Here is a 17925-nt window from a genome sequence, read left to right as displayed (position 1 = left end):
GCCGGGAAAGGTTTTCCTTGAACTTAAGGGCTCTTCTAATTTGGTCTTGGATAAACAGGGTGTTAAGCCAGGCTGCTGATTTCCCCCTCCTTCTATTCCTGGTTCTAAATATTCCCTTTATAATGCTTGGTTGTTAACTAAACAGCCCTTAAAACTTTCTGAAATAAAATTCCAATAATCTTTTTATTCAAATTCTGTCGGATTCAGGGCAAAGAACCACAGCCCAGTTATTGAGTCTTTTCTTTCAGAGACATGAGGTAGAGGGTGCCTGGCTGGCTCAGTCCAAAAAGCATGTGACTCTTGATCCTGGGTGGTGAGTTTGAGCCTCATATTGTGTATAAGGATTATTAAACAAATAAATAAATAAACTTTAACAAAATGGGTGAGGTGGATACTCTGAAATATCTCTTAGGAAAGCTGTGGAGAAGTATATTTGCGGAGAACGAAGTTTTTTTTTTTGGTAACGTTTTATTTGTTTGAAAGAGAGAGAAAGAGCATGAGCTGAAGAGGGTCACAGGAAGAAGCATATTCCCTGTTGAGCAGGGAACCCCATGCCAGACTCCATCCAGGGACTCCAGGGTCATGACCTGAGCCAAAGGCAGTTGCTTAACCAACTCAGCCACCCAGGCGCCCAGGAGAAGGAAGTTTAACAAAACACAGATATCTTGGGGCACCTGAGTGGCTCAATTGGTTAAGCATCTGCCTTCGGCTCAGGTCATGATCTCAGGGTCCTGGGATCGAGTCCCACATCAGGCTCCCTGCTCGGCAGGGATCCTGCTCCTCCCTCTCCCTCTGCCTGCCACTCTGCCTACTTGTGCTCTCTCTCTATTTCTCTGTCAAATAAATAAATAAAATCTTAAAAAAAAAAATAGAAACACAGATATCTTGTTTGTTTTGTTTTTTTAATGTAGTGATTACCATATACCTTTGAATAACTCTGAGCTTCAGTTTCCTTACCTTTAATGGGGAATATTTCACCGACTTTTGTAATTTTTACCAGACTTGGGTGAGATAGCAGGGCTTGCACATAGTAGCTACTTAAGAAATGCTACTTTTATTTCCTTTACTCTTTTCCAGCTTATTTTACATTCATTGTTAAGTAATTCAGGTACTCATTACAACCAGATTAAGAGCTAAAATACTTAAGGTTTTGAAATTGACTGCATGAGTCCTAAATCCTTAGCTGTGTGACCTTGGACAGGTCTTAGTGTTCTTATTTAAAATGAGAACAATAACAGTACATACTTACGATATGGACTGAATGAGATAAGTTTATACCGTCCTTTGCATAGTGCATGCCCCATGTAAATGCTTAATAAATGTGGCCATTTGAAACAGTAAAGAAAATGGAAAGGTTGAAATAGATATTTGTATTAAGCTTTAAGAAATCCATAGGAATTCACGTAAAGGGCCACATCAATATAAGAATGCAGAATTTAACAAAAGACAGTAGTGAAACCAAAATGGGGAATTGGTCCATGTTTAGAATCACTGTTGCTCAGTTACCTGCTGGGCCTACTTTTTTTTTTTTTTTAAGATTTTATTTATTTATTTGAGAGAGAGAGAATGAGAGACAGAGAGCATGAGAGGGAGGAGGATCAGAGGGAGAAGCAGACTCCCTGCTGAGCAGGGAGCCCGATGCGGGACTCGATCCAGGGACTCCAGGATCATGACCTGAGCCGAAGGCAGTTGCTTAACCAACTGAGCCACCCAGGCACCCTGGGCCTACTTTTGTGAGACTTTAAAGAGACCGTAATGTTCATATGGTCACTGATCTCCAAAGCTACTCAGGTCATCCCAGCAGTTGCCCCTGTGTCCTACCACCAGCTGCCCACCTCACCCAATACTATACTGCTCTCAACACATTTCTTGACGCTGACTATCCTGTTTAATAACTTCTGCCCTTACCTTATATAAAAGTTAGAAATAGAAGGACAGTTTGCTGTGTAGGAATCAAGGACAGGCCATTCCAAGATGGCTGGTATGCTGATAATTTTTGAGTTAAAACTCAACTGATTCAGGGAAAACTCATTACCTCCCCTTCAATTGTCTAAGAAAAATTTAGCTAGAGGACTTACTCCATAAAGAGAGTTATCACCAAAGATACCTACATAACTAAGTATGGAAGACACAGAAAAACCTAACAAGGCCTGTTTGGTCAAGGTCCTCATGTCCCATTGTTTCTGAAAGGCCCAAACATTTGTTGACCTAACAGTTACTCTTTTTCATATTCTGTAATTTGAAATCTATCACTTTAAAATCGTAGACCCCTACTCCCTTCTTCTCAGTTCAGAATGACATCTATATCTCATTTTGCCTGTCTTTGCAATTCTCATGTCTGTGTAAATTCCCCATGTGTAGAAAATAAAGCTTTATTTTCTCCTTTTAATCTGTCTCATACTGATAGAGGATTTTACCATGATTTTGGCCTTAATTTGTACTTCCTAACTGATTAAGTTCTTCTTTACAATTTATCTTTTGATTCAGGTAAAGGACCCTTTAGGCAAAGCATCCTGTGGTGTGAACAGAAACTACCCCCTCAAGCCTTAAGGACTTCCCTGATGCCAGCAACACCTTGCATGACTGACCCCAAGAAAATGACTGACCTCACCTTTCCTGCCACATGCAGGTCCACCGACCTTTGTCCCACATTTGCCTCATAAACCAAGAAGTAGTTTTAGCACTTTGGAGACAGTCTTTGAGATGTTCACCTTTGTCTTCCCAGTGTCAGCCTCACTGAAATAAATTCCTTTCTGGTTTTGTCCCCACTCATTTCTTTGCGTTTGGATTTTATCAGTGGCGAGTGTCCAGAACTGATCTGTTTGGAAACCCTGCAGGCAGGTGCTCTTGCGCCCTCGGGCCGCGGTGACAATCTCAGTTTGATTCTTAGTTCAGCTAGAAGGATGTTGAAATGCATAGTAAATTCTTCCTCCCCAACAGCTGCAATGTTCCCGCCTTGAGGAGATAGCTCTGATTCTCCTTTGCCAATACCACCCAAGCTCAACACATTGTTTTTATTGCCTTGGCTCACATCTTTGTTTCAACTTTCTCCTTGACTCTCTGACCACCTCACCTCCCACACACCCATCCCCACCCCACACATTCCTTATATACTATTAGAGGCTCGGTAGATGCGAGGTCATCCCCTCTTTCATCCAGCTGTTAACACCCAAAGAAACAACTCATAAGTTCTAAGAAATAGCGTGCCACTATCATCATCTTCCTCATCACTAATATTTATTGAACATTTCTGGTAGGCCACGATAAGCACTTTATATGGGTCATCTCCCTCAAGTCTCACAAAAACATTATAAGCTAATTACTCCTATTTCTCTTTTATAGACAAAAAGAATGAGGCTTAGGGCGCCTGGGTGGCTCAGTCGGTTGAGCGACTGCCTTCGGCTCAGGTCATGATCCTGGCGTCCCGGGATCGAGTCCCGCATCAGGCTCCCTGCTCAGCGGGGAGTCTGCTTCTCCATCTGACCCTCCTCCCTCTCGTGCTCTCTGTCTCTCATTCTCTCTCTCGCAAAAAAAAAAAAAAAAAAAAAAAAGAATGAGGCTTATAAAGATGAACTATTTTGCCCAGGTTATACCACTAAAAGTGATGAAGACAGATTTTGAAACCATATCTGACCAGGGCACAAGTTTAGCCCTTATATTCTGCTCCTTAGAACCAAAGGAATTTCCTTTTTTAGGTGTATTCTTCCAGTCAAGAATTTTTCTAGTGCTACAAAATAGGTTGTTTTGGGGGTTTTTTTGGTTTTTGTTTTTTTATTCTTCCACAGACAATTGATAAAATAGCAGTTTCTATCCTTTGAACGTCTTTTCAGATTCCCAGCAAGTGACGGAAGTTTATCTTCAGGGAGCATTTTGTTCAGCTCTTTATGTTCTTCGGGTTTTCTTAAAAAAGATTTTCAATATATTTTTAACTGGGATTGTTATGTTGACATTTGTTTCTCATTCCACCTCATCAACTGTTTAGGTTTTAAAGATTTTATTTATTTATTCATGAGAGACAGAGAGAGAGAGAGGCAGAGGGAGAAGCAGGCTCCAAGGAGCAGGGAGCCCGATGCGGGACTCGATCCCAGGACCCTGTGATCATGACCTGAGCCGAAGGCAGACGCTTAACCATCTGAGCCACCCAGGCGCCCCCCTTTTTTTTATATATATATATTTTACAGTGCCCTGAGTTTATTTATTTATTTATTTTTTAAAGATTTTATTTATTTATTTGAGAGAGAGAGAGAATGAGAGACAGAGAGCATGAGAGGGGGGAGGGTCAGAGGCAGAAGCAGGCTCCCTGCTGAGCAGGGAGCCCGATGCGGGACTCGATCCCGGGACTCCAGGATCATGACCTGAGCCGAAGGCAGTCGCTTAACCAACTGAGCCACCCAGGCGCCCTACAACTGTTTAGGTTTTAATGCTCAAGTTCAAAGAGACAGTAAATGGAGCAGCCAAATCTTAAGTTCACAGAAATCTCTGGAGTTGACCTCTCATGTTTGTGCAAGAAAGCCAACTTCTATTTATTTATTTTTTACCTCCCTAATTCCCTTCCATGGAGGTTAGTTTGTCTTAAATTTCCTTCCAAGGCGCTGTGGAAAGTGCCATCCCCCACCAAATGTTTCACTGGACCCTCTTTACAATGTCCAACTCCCCTTTTCCAACATTTTTGCTAGAGGAATCTGATGTCATACATTATCTTCACTTATTAATTCTCTATGAACTAAATTAATTCTAAATTACATATAGTATATTAATGTGGGTCTCTCCTTTGTAGACTCCTGGCCCTGGAACCACTTAGTGATTCCTTTGCTTCTACTGACAAATCAAAAGTTTCTTCCTAAATCTTGCCCCAAAGTAGTTCCTGTGTCATCAAGCAATTACATTTGCATCCTTAACCTTTTATTATGTCATGCTTATCACAGTTAAGGAAGACAGTGGAAAATGTGTTATCATTTGACAATTTAATAATATAGAATACAATGAGATTAGTGATAATTTCTATAGAGGAAATGTTCTGGCTGAAGCAACCCAATAGAAGCCTAGAGGTTCTTGCTATGTAGCAGCAATACTCTTATTGTTCTTTGGGAACTATATAAGTGAGAAACTCCAAATCTCTCCAGAAGAAAAAAGAGGATAACTGTAATTTAAAGGTAAGTACCTTTAATTTAATTTAATTTAATTTAATTTAATTTAATAATTTAATGGTAAGTGCTTCTTCCTCCTCCTCCCTATCCTCCTCCTCTTTCTCCTCCTACTGCTTTTTCTTCTTCTTCTCCTTCTCCCTCTTCTTCTTCTTCTTCTTCTTCTCCCTCTTCTTCTTCTCCCTCTTCTCCTCCTCCTCCTCCTCCTTCTTCTCCTTCTTCTCCTTCTTCTCCTTCTTCTCCTTCTTCTCCTTCTCCTTCTCTTTCTCCTTCTCCTTCTCCTTCTCCTTCTCCTTCTCCTTCTCCTTCTTCTTCTTCTTCTTCTTGTTCACCTTCTTAAGCTATCCTGTTGGCTTTCAGCAAAGCCCAGCAAAAGGCATAAGTTCAAGATTGGTAAGTCTGATATAACAGGTATGGTAAAGTTCTGATGAGCAGACATTTTAGCAAGTAGACTGTCTCTCAGTCATTCTGTTTTATTTTAAGATTTTATTCATTTCTTTGAGAGAAAGAGAGAGACTGAGAGCATGAACAGGGTCAGGGGTAGAGGGACAAACAGAAGCAGACTCCCTGCGGAGCATGATCCTAACATGAGGCTCAATCCCAGGACCCTGACATCATGACCCAAGCCAAAAGCAGACACTTAACTGACTGAGCTACCCAGGTGCCCCTCTCAGTCATTATTTTTGCCTTCCTTTTTCCTAGAGCAAACAGAGAACAAGAATTGTCAGAATTAGATTAATAGCTCAGCCCCAACTCCAAAACAGCTACTGACAAGGAATAATTTACTCAGCAGATAATCTGTTTAACCATGATTTTAATTCATCTTTGTTCTTTAAATCTCTTGATCCTTCTATCAATTATAGAATGTCAATTATCTAATCACTAGGAAAGACTAAGAGTTCTGAACTTACTCTCATTGCCTCTCAAGCGTTGTGTCCTATTACTTTAGTTATATGCTATTGAGATTTTAGGGAACAATTTGTTTTATTTTGAATAGTATTTCTAATAAGTCATTGAAGTCATCAATCAAAGACAAGAGTTCTTATTGCTATATACTTGTGACATTGGTCAAAAAAATAAATTTTTGCAATTTTAATCATTAATTTGATGAAAGAGTTGTTTTAAATATAATTTTAGAAATCCAGCGGTCTTCAATCTATTAGCTTCATTTTTTTTAAAGATTTTATTTATTTATTTGACACAGAGAGAGAGGGAGCAATCAGGCAGAGCTGCAGGCAGAGGGAAGGGGAGAAGCAGGCTCCCCACAGAGCAGAGAGCCTGACATGAGACTTGATCCCAGGACCCTGGAATCATGATCTGAGCCAAAAGCTGATGCTTAACCAACTGAGCCACCCAGGCACCCCAGTCTAGTAGCTTTAAATTGAAGATGTGTTTCTACAGGTACAAAAGAAATATGTGTTGGAGCTTATTGCCCTCACGGAACAGACAATCTTCATTTGCGAGTAAGCCTTGATTATATACTTAGTAAAATAGTGTATAATGAAGTACTAAATTCAACATTGTACTGCACGACTATCTGATATAAATAAGTGACACACATCCTATGGACCTGGAGTATTGAGGCAATGATTAGGTTGCTAGAATTAAATAAAAAGAGATTTAAAAAGGGCAAGAAGAAATGAGCAAAAATGGAGTATACATGATTGAATGACTCTCTCATAGCTAGGTTTGCAGTTACTCTAATACGTGTGCTATCAGAAGGAATATATAAAAAGAAGAATTGGATCTGATGGATAATAGCTCTTACAGTATCATATTTGAACTTCTTAATCCTTATGAATTCCATTATTTTCAAAACTGGTACTTCTTTTTAACAGAGAAAGAATATCACACACAATTTAAAAGATAATTTACTTACAAGTTATCCTCAGGGTGTGTTACAAAGAATTCAACTGAATTTTCCAATTATATGTTTAGGTCTTGTAACCCATTTTTTTATTCTTTTTTTTTTTTTTATGTTCAAAATCGCTTTTATTTTGCTTTCGTGCCCTGATAGAGGTTGAACACCTGGTCTTGGGATACCGTGTGACTATGATACCCCAGCAGCTGATTGATTGATTTTTTAAATTTAATTTAATTTTATTTTATTTTTTAGTTTTATTTTATTTTGTTATGTATCTCTTATTTCGATCCTTAGTGAAAGATTCATATACCCAGTTATCTAGTTGTCATTTTCACTTGGTTATTTCATAGTTCTCCTATGCCTAATACGTTAAAAAATAGAATTTTTTATTTTTGTTCTCCCGTCCTTCATCAACATTTGCCACTCAATCTTAGGTAGCAATGTAGTCTCAATTGTTAAAGTATAAATGATCTAAAAGTTTTTTGAATCTTCTTTTTCTTCAATTCCTTCCCTTTATCTAATTGAGTAATAAGACCTATCAGCTTTATCTATACAATATATAGAATTCATCCTTTTAAAAATATCAGAACTCTAGAGGTGCCTGAGTGATTCAGTCGGTTAAGCGTCTGATTTTTGGTTTTGGCTCAGGTCATGATTTTGTGAGGTGGAGCCCTGCTACATGCTCTATGCTTGGATATTCTCTCCTTTTGCCTCCTCCCCCCAATAAATAAATAAATCTTAAAAAAAAATGTCCTAACTCAATTACCACCATCCAAATTGAGCCACTATGATTTCTCATAGAGACCACTTACTATACTATAACTTATTAGCTGGTCCCCTTAATTGTACTCTGGCCCATTCCAACACAACTACATAGTACATCCATTGTTTTTATAACCAAAGTAAACCTAAATCTTCATATAAATCAAATTACGTTACACGCGGTTTCAATTCCTTTTTATGTCTTCCCATTGCACTTAAATCTAAATTCTCTCTTGTGACTTATAAGGCTTTTTCATGATCTTGCCAGTCAGCCCTTGCTCACCATGCTCTCTGGTCACTCAAATCTCATTGCTCTTCTTCAAACACTTGCTCCTTGGGGTAGTGGCACTTGCAGGACCATCTTTTTGGGAGATTATTTGTCCTGGATGGCACATGGCTGGATTATATCTGTGATTCAAGTTTCAGTTTGAAATCTCAGTTTCTCAAGTAGGTCAATCCTGACTACCCTCTATAAAGCTCTTCTTTTTCTCCAGTTATTCTCAGTTGTATCAATCATGATTTGTTACTCTGATTTTGTTTACTTGATTAATATCTGTCTTCCATAATGTTTTCTATGACTGTGCATACACGAGAGCACAGACTTTGTCACATTTTATCTGTATTTACAGCATATAGCATCATGTATAATGCTCAGATATTCAGTGTATGAGTGGATATGTACTTATTAAACAAGGAATAAAAACAAGAAGGAATTTGCTTGCATTCTCTGTAAACTGTTTGCTTCATTCTCTTAGAGTAAGCCTGAAAAACTCTACTCCCAACCCTGGGAATAAAAGAAATAGTACAAGTCTTCTTTCAATCCTGAGTTTTTATCACTGTTGCCTTATTTCTCAGAATTAATATAATCTCAGAAGATAAAACACTTACTTTGGTTACATCACTTTCATCCTACATATGCCAGTAAGTAGAATTGTGTGCAGTAAGAGATTTCTAATATGGTTTCTTTTCCACCTTAGTATTCTTTGCCTGGCTACTCTTCACAGAGAAATTGAATGTTGAGGTGTTAATATTTCTAATGTAAGTATATGATCAAATTTCTCAGGTCCACAGCACAAGGACATCAAACATGGAGTTTCCAAGATTTCCTTTAGCCCTCAGGGGTTTTTTGTTCCCATGCCTAATAAATTCAAATATATTGGTCTCTGCCTAGGTGGGAGGTGGGAGAAGGTATTCTTTAAGACCATATCAAAAAGAATGTAAGCTTCAATGTATGCATCTAATTTTCTGTTTTTTCTTTAACTTACAAGGCACTCAATATAAATCTTTTTAAATTTATCAATTTAATCAATGTGTATCTTGCACTGTCAGATTCAAGAAGAAAAATTAACATATGAAACTAATGTAGAATTAATTTTTATTTTTGCCAAATTAATTGATGAGAATATTTGCAAACATTTTCTTTTCTACACACAAAACTTATGGCTATTCTAGGCTGGTTAGTAACAGAGTCAATCGCTCCATAATATACTTTCTGCAACATAAATGATTTGCTTTTGTTGGAATTTCCCAAAGAGATATTTCATAGATAACATATGTATAATCCAAATAGTATTCTCCTGGCATGTAGCAATGATCTGCATTGAATCAATATCTTCTTTGATAGTTTTGATGTTTTAACATCTCAATACATAAGTTTTTGATTGAAGGTCTCACCTTATAAGGATATCTTGACATTCAATTATGCAGCCATCAAAAAAAAAAATGAAATCTTGCCATTTGCAACGACGTGGATGGAACTAGAGGGTATTATGCTGAGCGAAATAAGTCAATCAGAGAAAGATAAGTATCATATGATCTCACTGATATGAGGATTTTGAGAAACAAGACAGAGGACCATAGGGGAAGGGAAGAAAAAATGAAACAAGACGAAGCCAGAAAGGGAGACAAACCATAAGAGACTCTTAATCTCAGGAAAAAAACTGAGGGTTGCTGGAGTGGAGGGGGGTGGGAAGGATGGGGTGGCTGGGTGATGGACATTGAGGAGGGTATGTACTATGGTGAACACTGTGAACTGTGTAAGACTGATGAATCACAGGGCGCCTGGGTGGCTCAGTTGGTTAAGCGACTGCTTTCGGCTCAGGTCATGATCCTGGAGTCCCTGGATCAAGTCCCACATCGGGCTCCCTGCTCGGCAGGGAGTCTGCTTCTCCCTCTGACCCTCCCCCCTCTCATGTGCTCTCTCTCATCCTCTCTCTCTCAAATAAATAAATAAAATCTTTAAAAAAAAAAAAAAGACTGATGAATCACAGACCTGTACCCCTGAAATGAATAATACATTATATGTTAATTAAAAATAAATAAATAAAAGGATATCTTGACATTCAGTGTCTGGTTCCTAGTCTGCTAAAAGCAAACTTACATGTGTCTTTTGTGGAAAAATGTACTTCAGTAAGCAATCAATCGTTCTTTTTTTAGCCAACTTTCTCTTATAGAAACTTTCTATGTAAACTCTCCTTCTCTCACACTTACAGAGTATCTTTCTTTCATTGATCTATAGTCCTAAAATAATTTTTGAACTTGTTGTGACAATATTTACTTTAATCACAATATATATCTTAACTATGATTATAATCAGCATTAATTTCTGCCACATTCACAGAATTGCATAACATTTGATTAAGAACTGTCACCATATTGAGCTTTTTCCAAAGATGGAGTCTAGTTGGATGATCTGAGAAAAAAATCTAACTAGGATTGTGGGGATGAGTGAGCTGCTTTTCATAGGGATGCAAATAATAGCTAGATACTATTACAGTTGTTCTGAACTAGTTGTACAATTTTGCATCTAGAGAAATGTTTTAGAACTTTGAAATACTCTCTCTTCTGACAGTTAATATTAAGATATTAACTTTTATATGTTCCAAAACATGTTTAAAAAAAAAAAAACTCTGAAGGGAAGGAGAGAGAGAGAAGAGAGAGACAGAGAGAAAGAGGCAAAATTAGCTCTACATGAGATTTCCTAAATTACATTATAGATATACTAAGTACATTTAAGAGTAACTAACCATATGAAACCAACATTAATGCAAGAACTGAGGACAACTAAGAAACATCATGTCTTGTTTTGTCCTAGTAAATGATAGTTAGCCTTCAGATCTGTTTATGGTGTTAGAAATTTCTCCTGTTTAGGATATACTTTACTTTCCATAGCACCCTTAGGGATGCCTGTCTTAATTTATTGCTCCCCAGAATTAAGGTAAATGAATGGCTTGAGGGATAGATTAAAGCTATCAACTCACCAGTGATCACAGCTAATTCAGTCTCTGGCATAAAGTAGCTAGAGGTGGTGGGCGCCTGGGTGGCTCAGTTGGTTAAGTGACTGCTTTCAGCTCAGGTCATGATCCTGGAGTCCCTGGATCGAGTCCCACATCGGGCTCCCTGCTCGGCAGGGAGTCTGCTTCTCCCTCTGACCCTCCCCCCCCTCATGTGCTCTCTCTCTCTCATTCTCTCTGTCTCAAATAAATAAATAGAATCTTAAAAAAAAAAAAAAAGTAGCTAGAGGTGGCTACGAGAAAGGCCAAACAGTAGGCAATGAAAAGGAGGACAAAGGAGATGACAGCTTTCATGGCTCCCACGTGGGCTTCTATGCTGAAGTCTCTGCACCCTGTGGCATTGAGTTTCATCCGCCTGGTATGTCTCCAGAGGGAGAGGATCAAGAGGAGAAATGAGATCAGGGACACAGAAAAGGGGAATAGCGTTAACAGGTTGACGCAAATCTTGATAGAAGCATATTGAGCTTTATTTACTCTGCATCTCACAGTTAAGTTTGTTTTCTTCTTTGTCCTAACACAATACCTGAAATCATCATTCAAATTCTCAGTGACAAAAAGGCTAATAAACACAGAGAGGACCAAGCACCCCAGCAGGGTCCTAGGAATCACACTGTCAATTCTCTTCTTCATCCAGAGGAAAAGAGGATGGAAGAAATTCACAATCTTGAGGAAATAGAAAATGCTGAGACAGGTGGCAAACCAGACACTTAAATGGTTGGTTAGTGTTCAGAAAAAATCAATGATTCTCATTTGTTTACCGGTAGTATACACGTCTGGATACAGCACCAATATAAAACAATCTAATAGTATTATACATAATAGACAAATTCTGGATATGGCCAGACTTGTGAGGATTAAATCAACGGAGGCAATCTTCCTATTCTTGATCCAACCCATGCAGTTCACCAATCCAATGAATGCATTTCCTAAAATCCCCATTGAAAACTCTCCAGCTGCCATGAGCATTAAGGTGGTCTCCACTTTATCCGGCATGTTAAAATACAGAAATATCCAGGGGCGCCTGGGTGGCTCAGTTGGTTAAGCGACTGCCTTCGGCTCAGGTCATGATCCTGGAGTCCCGGGATCGAGTCCCGCATCGGGCTCCCTGCTCGGCGGGGAACCTGCTTCTCCCTTTGACCCTCCCCCATCTCGTGCTCTCTCTCTCTGTCTCATTCTCCCTCTCAAATAAATAAATAAAATCTTTAAAAAAAAAATACAGAAATATCCAATTCGTTTCTAGTTGAACTGATATAGTTTGATAGGTACACCTACTTCTTAGATTTTGCTATAATTTTATTTGCCTCTCTTATTGTAGTCTGTCTTAGGGTAGAGACTGGAGTGAGAAACGAAGACTATGGCTATCATCATTAAATCCTAATTAGTCTTGAGAAGCAAATGTGGCTGGCAATCCCTGGCCTGGCCACTGCACGTATCACCTGTATGTAAAACCCATATCAGCAGGCTTTATTTTTCCACATATGGTTAATTTAGGCTGAGCTGCATTTTAGTATGCAAATTAGACCTGTTCCCTTGCATGGTCCTGCACTGTCTATGCTTTGCAAGGCTATGTTTTGCAAGTTTTGGATTCATTAATCTGCAACATATACTAGTAGCCTCAATAAGGCTGCTAGATTTAACAAATAAAAATACAGGACACCCAGTTAAACTTGAATTTCAAATAAACAATGAATGATTTTTTTTTTTTAGTATATGTCCCAAATTGCATGAGATTAGCACTTCCAAGAAGTACTAAAATTCAAATTTAATTGGATGTCCTGTATTTTATCTGGCAAATTTAAATTCCAAGGATTTTCCAGCAATTAGAAAACAGGCCAAAATTGAAATTTGTAGAGCAATCTTCATTTTGCTAAATGATAATATTGATTACTGCTAAAAATCCAAAGTTTGGGTTAACATTGAGAATTATACATTTTCAGGGATTTAAAAGGTTACACTAAATATAGCTTATTTGGGTCTAAAAAAATATTTTAGCTCATTTATCTTGGTTGTTCAGATGAAGAGTTACATGCACAAGGTCTCTTAAAATAATGCATTGTTTTCTTAGTCAAGTCAATTTAATGGTTATTTAGTTTGTGATGCTATATATGATAAGATGAAGGAGCCCTAATGGAGTATTGATTACCTTTATATTTTCCTTTTACATTTAAAATGTTCTCGAGTGCAGTTGTACATATGAGAGAAGAGATTAAAATCCTGTGTTTTGATCTACTCTCCACCCTCCACCATGCCAAATTGCATCTGAGAATCTAGATCCTTAGCCTTTCTAGACTATCAGGCAAGAGACTGATGATTAAGTTTACCTCACTCTTACAGGCTACTCTTATTTTGAAGTAGGTTCTCTAATTTAGAGTTACTGAGAAACACTTTGCTACATAGTATTTCCATGGAATAATTCTGCCGGCTGATACTTTCTTTGGGAACACGTATCTTCCCATCCTTCCTTAAAGGACAAACTCCTAAAATGCAGCCCTGATTTTTGGACACACTATCTCATTTTGCAGCCATGTTCACAGATGACTGCTTTCTTCTGATCCTAGAAATGATCCCTGACCCAAGCACATCATTTTCTTCTCCACAGTGCCCTGGTAAATAAAGGGCCTCAGTAACTATGATAATACCTTTACCCAAATACATTTTTATACGTCTTTGTTTTTTGTCTTTTTTGCAGGTAAGTACAGATTTTCTGCATACTTGTGTTGTATAGCGTGTAAGTTATAGTGCAGCTACTATGGAAACAGGATGAAAGTTCCTCAAAAGATTAAAAATACAGCTACCACATGATCCAGCATCCCCAAATCTGGGTATTTCTCTAAAAGAATTGAAATCAGGATCTCAAAGTGATATTAGCGCTCATGTTTATTGCAGTGTTATGCACAACAGCTAAATGTAGAAACACTCTAATTGCCCATTGACATATGAATGAATAAAAAGAATGTGTTACATACAGACAATGGAACATCACTCAGTTTTAAAGAGAAGAAAATTTTGCAATATACAAAAACCTAGGTGGACTTGGAGGACATTATGCTGAGTTAAATGAGCTAGTTACAAAAGGACAAATATTGCCCTATTCCACTTGTATAGTTATCTAGAATAGTCAGGTAATAAAAGCAAAGAGTAAAATAGTAGTTGCCAGGGCCTGAGGGGAGATAAGAATGCAGAGTTGCTATTCAATGAGTATCAAGTTTCAGTTACTCAAGATGAATAAATTCTAGAGATATGCTCTACGATATTGTGCCTATAGTTAACAACACTATATTGTACACTTAAAAATTTGTTAAAAGCATAGATCTCATACTCTGGTTTCTCTTCAGATCACATAAATCTTTCGCCTTTTAAAAGCATAGATCTCATATTGAATGCCCTACTACAATAAAAAAAAAATAGAAAAGAAAACAGAAAAAAAAAATTGCAAGAGAGCATTTTGTCACCAGCTTACTACTTTGAACCCTTACTACTTTGAACTATTTTGAACTTTGGTGGTCAGTGGAGGTACTTCAAACACTGAAGATACAGAAAACTAAACATGGAAGGAAGGACTTCACACTAACGGAGGGAAACTTTCCCAGAAGTACTAATCTTACAAAACATTTATTTCATCTAAACTTGCAGAAGAATGTAAAGTTCATTCCAGTGTAGGATTAACAGGTATTTTGTAGAATATACTAATATATTCCATCAAAAGAATATCAATTCTCCTGTCTTGTACAACAAATAGCAATTTAAATGCTAAGATATTAGAAATATAGTTGATGAAGTTTATGTACTTAAGACTGTAAATATTGGGACTTTCCAGAGTGAATTTTACATCATCATATGCAAAAAAGTGGATAATCTTCAGGTAATTAATATTTTGGTCATAACAAAACAAAATAAGTAGATTGAAATAGACCAGATTTTGACATAGCACATGGTAGGACCTGAAATGCACAGCCATATCAGAACAGACATGAACTTAGATATTCCAGATCAAGTGTTTCAACACTACTCTAGTGAGGAAGGATTTGATGTTCACAGTAGAACAACAATTTAGTAGTGACTCTTATTTTTTATTATCTTTTTGTAATTTACTCTGTATGTGTTATGGCATACATTGCTTTTTTAGTGATAGCATGTAGTTATTCCAAAATGTATGTTAATTTCTTCCCAATTAATTGCTTTTCTAAAGTCCTGAGTAAAAAGAACCCCTGCAGGTCTTATTAAGAAAGGAGCCTGAGTAAAGCAGTCTGATCGAAATTAATTGTCCCATCCCTTTATCCAGATTGTGAAGAGGACTTAGGAATGTCCGTAGGGAGAGATACTTGAAAGGGATCTATTCCCATCCTATTGCTGCCTGAACAGCAAGTTGTTTGTAAGGAAATTTAATTTCAAGGAAAATGAATAAAGAGGTGCCAGAATAAAGTCAACCAGGAAATATTATCTAGGAGACCACCTAAAGCATCACTCATCTGGGAGGAGACAGATACATAACTGGGACACTGAACCAGAGATGGGACAGGGGAGATCTGAGTTCCTAGTTAATAAGCCAAATGAGAGTGACCCAACAGAGCCATGAAGGGAGCAAAATTAAGGGTCAGCTATGAAAAAATGTATGATAGGAAAAAAATGAAAAAACAGTGCGGTTCAGTGCTCTTTATCATGGGCCTAAGTAAAAACTCAAAGGAACTTAACTAGGCAGTACATGCCTAACATCTGCAGTAAGAAGGCAAAAAGGGAAGTGTGAGCTCTCAAACTCTTGGAGGAAAGGGCGTGTGAAGATGAGAATCTGGAGCGTACACAGACAAAAGGGATATATACATTCAAGTGCTAATAGGTCTCAAGAACACTTAAAGATGTTACCCGAAATAAGCAGGATAACTGGAAAAAATGAGAATGTATTTTTTATTAGCAAAGTCCATTTATAAAACTAAGATTTTTACATCATGCAGACTGTTCTCCCATATCTCAGCATCCTGATATATGTCTGCCTCAGCTTGTTATTTCTAATAATTAAAAGAAGTGAATGACCGGAAGGATAGAGAATTGCTATAATTTCTCCTAACATCACAGCTAACTTGCTTTCTTTCATAGGGTAGCTAAAAGTCGCCAAAAGAGAAGCCCCATAGTATACAAAAAGGAGGAAGAGAAATGAAGTCATAGTTTTCATGGCTCTCACATGGGCCTCTGTGCTGGGGTCTCCACAGCCTGTAACACTGAGTTTCATTTGCTTGATATGTCTCCACAGGGACATAATTAAAAGGAAAAATGAGATCAATGATACAGTACATGGGACAATTGCCAACAGGTTAAAGAGAGTCAAAGGGTTGAAGTATTGACTTTTACTCACATGGAACATTTCAGTGCAGTTTCTTTTATGATTTATAATTTTATGAAACTCATAATCATAATTTGGTGTTGTTGCTAGTATAAGGCTGATCAAAAGAGGAAATGGCCAAACAACCCAGCAGAATCCAGTGAATCACTCTGTCAGTTCTTCTCTTTAGCCAGAGAAAAAGTGGATGGGAGAAATTGGCTATCTTGAACATTGAGGCAGGTGGCAAACCACGTACTTAAGTAGTTGGTGGGTGTCCAGAAGATACTAATGACTGCCTGTAGCTTATCATTTTATTTTTTATTTTTTATTTTTTTATTTTTTTTAAAGATTTTATTCAGAGATTCTCTCTGAGACAGAGAGAATGAGAGACAGAGAGCATGAGAGGGAGGAGGGTCAGAGGGAGAAGCAGACTCCCCGCTGAGCAGGGAGCCCGATGCGGGACTCGATCCAGGGACTCCAGGATCATGACCTGAGCCGAAGGCAGTCGCTTAACCAACTGAGCCACCCAGGCGCCCTGTAGCTTATCATTTTCATAAAAATCTGGGTAGCATACCATTATGATGCCACTTAGTATCAATACACAGAGCAAACAAATTCTGGAGATGGCTAGACTGGTGAGGATATAGTCAATTGAGGAGATCTTTTTCTTCTTAATCCAGTCAATCCAGTTTACTAGTCCAATGTATACATTCCCCAACATTCCTATTATGAATTCTCCAGTTACAATGATCACAAAGATGTTGTCTTCCGTACTGAGCATGTTGGTAGGGAGAAGACCCTGATCTCTAATATCACTACAGATGGGCTAATTTACAGACGCTCAGTTGGAGCATGGTAAATAAGTTCTTCAAATCATGGAATAATATTTTCATCTCATCCACTATTTTGACTTTAACATAATTCCAGAAGTACCCAGCTCTCTTTTGAAATAGAATTGCTTCTCCATTCATGAGGACAACCAACTGGTTGCTCCAAAGAGTTTGACTAGCTTTGAGCCAGGGCAAATTATAATCATCACCCTTTAGTGAGTGATAAGGGAAATGTTTGCTTGAAACTGCTCTTATACAAATTAAAAGAGATTATATTTCATGAATTTGCAACAGGCTTCTTGCTGTTAAGTTCTGTGTATTTTGACCCTGTCAAATTGAATTTTGAATACAAAGCCACAGAAAGCAAACGAAAACATGTATTCCATAAAAATCACAATGTGTAAATGAAAGTCCATTTTCTTCACCATAAATTATAAATTAATCAAAAGTTTCCTAGTGGAAATGAATTTTAATTTTGGAAATGATCAGTACAATCAGTTGTAGAAAATTAACTTTCAGTCAGAGGATAGTAATTTTGTTTTCATATAAATGATTAATTCGAGAAGGGTATGATACAAATCTAATTATAAATGACATAGTGTTATTAGGCAGGCACATGGCAATATTTACTAAAAATTTTTTCTCTATGGAGTTTTTTTTAATAGAAGTGAAAGATGCTAGATAAATCTGCTATGTTTGGTTTTATTTAATATGGGAA

At 37.7% G+C, this 17925-nt stretch overlaps 2 protein-coding genes across 2 annotated transcripts; both read right to left on the bottom strand.

The window, feature by feature from the left end:
* Positions 1-10899: 10899 nt before the first annotated feature.
* Positions 10900-12056, bottom strand: LOC123840944 (taste receptor type 2 member 7). Its single transcript, XM_045870660.1, is given in 2 exon segments — positions 10900-11085; positions 11298-12056. Coding segments are annotated over 2 exon segments (945 nt in total).
* Positions 12057-15999: 3943 nt separating this feature from the next.
* Positions 16000-17158, bottom strand: LOC123839912 (taste receptor type 2 member 8). The gene is given in 4 exon segments (XM_045869743.1): positions 16000-16506; positions 16508-16604; positions 16606-16673; positions 16904-17158. Coding segments are annotated over 4 exon segments (927 nt in total).
* Between the last annotated feature and the right edge of the window lie 767 nt (positions 17159-17925).

Source organism: Mirounga angustirostris, unplaced genomic scaffold, assembly GCF_029215605.1.
Source record: "Mirounga angustirostris isolate CCGP_5_RB_7025 unplaced genomic scaffold, mMirAng1.0.hap1 SCAF_5, whole genome shotgun sequence".
Classification (NCBI taxonomy): Eukaryota; Metazoa; Chordata; class Mammalia; order Carnivora; family Phocidae; genus Mirounga; species Mirounga angustirostris.
This window is presented reverse-complemented; position numbering and strand designations above follow the sequence as displayed.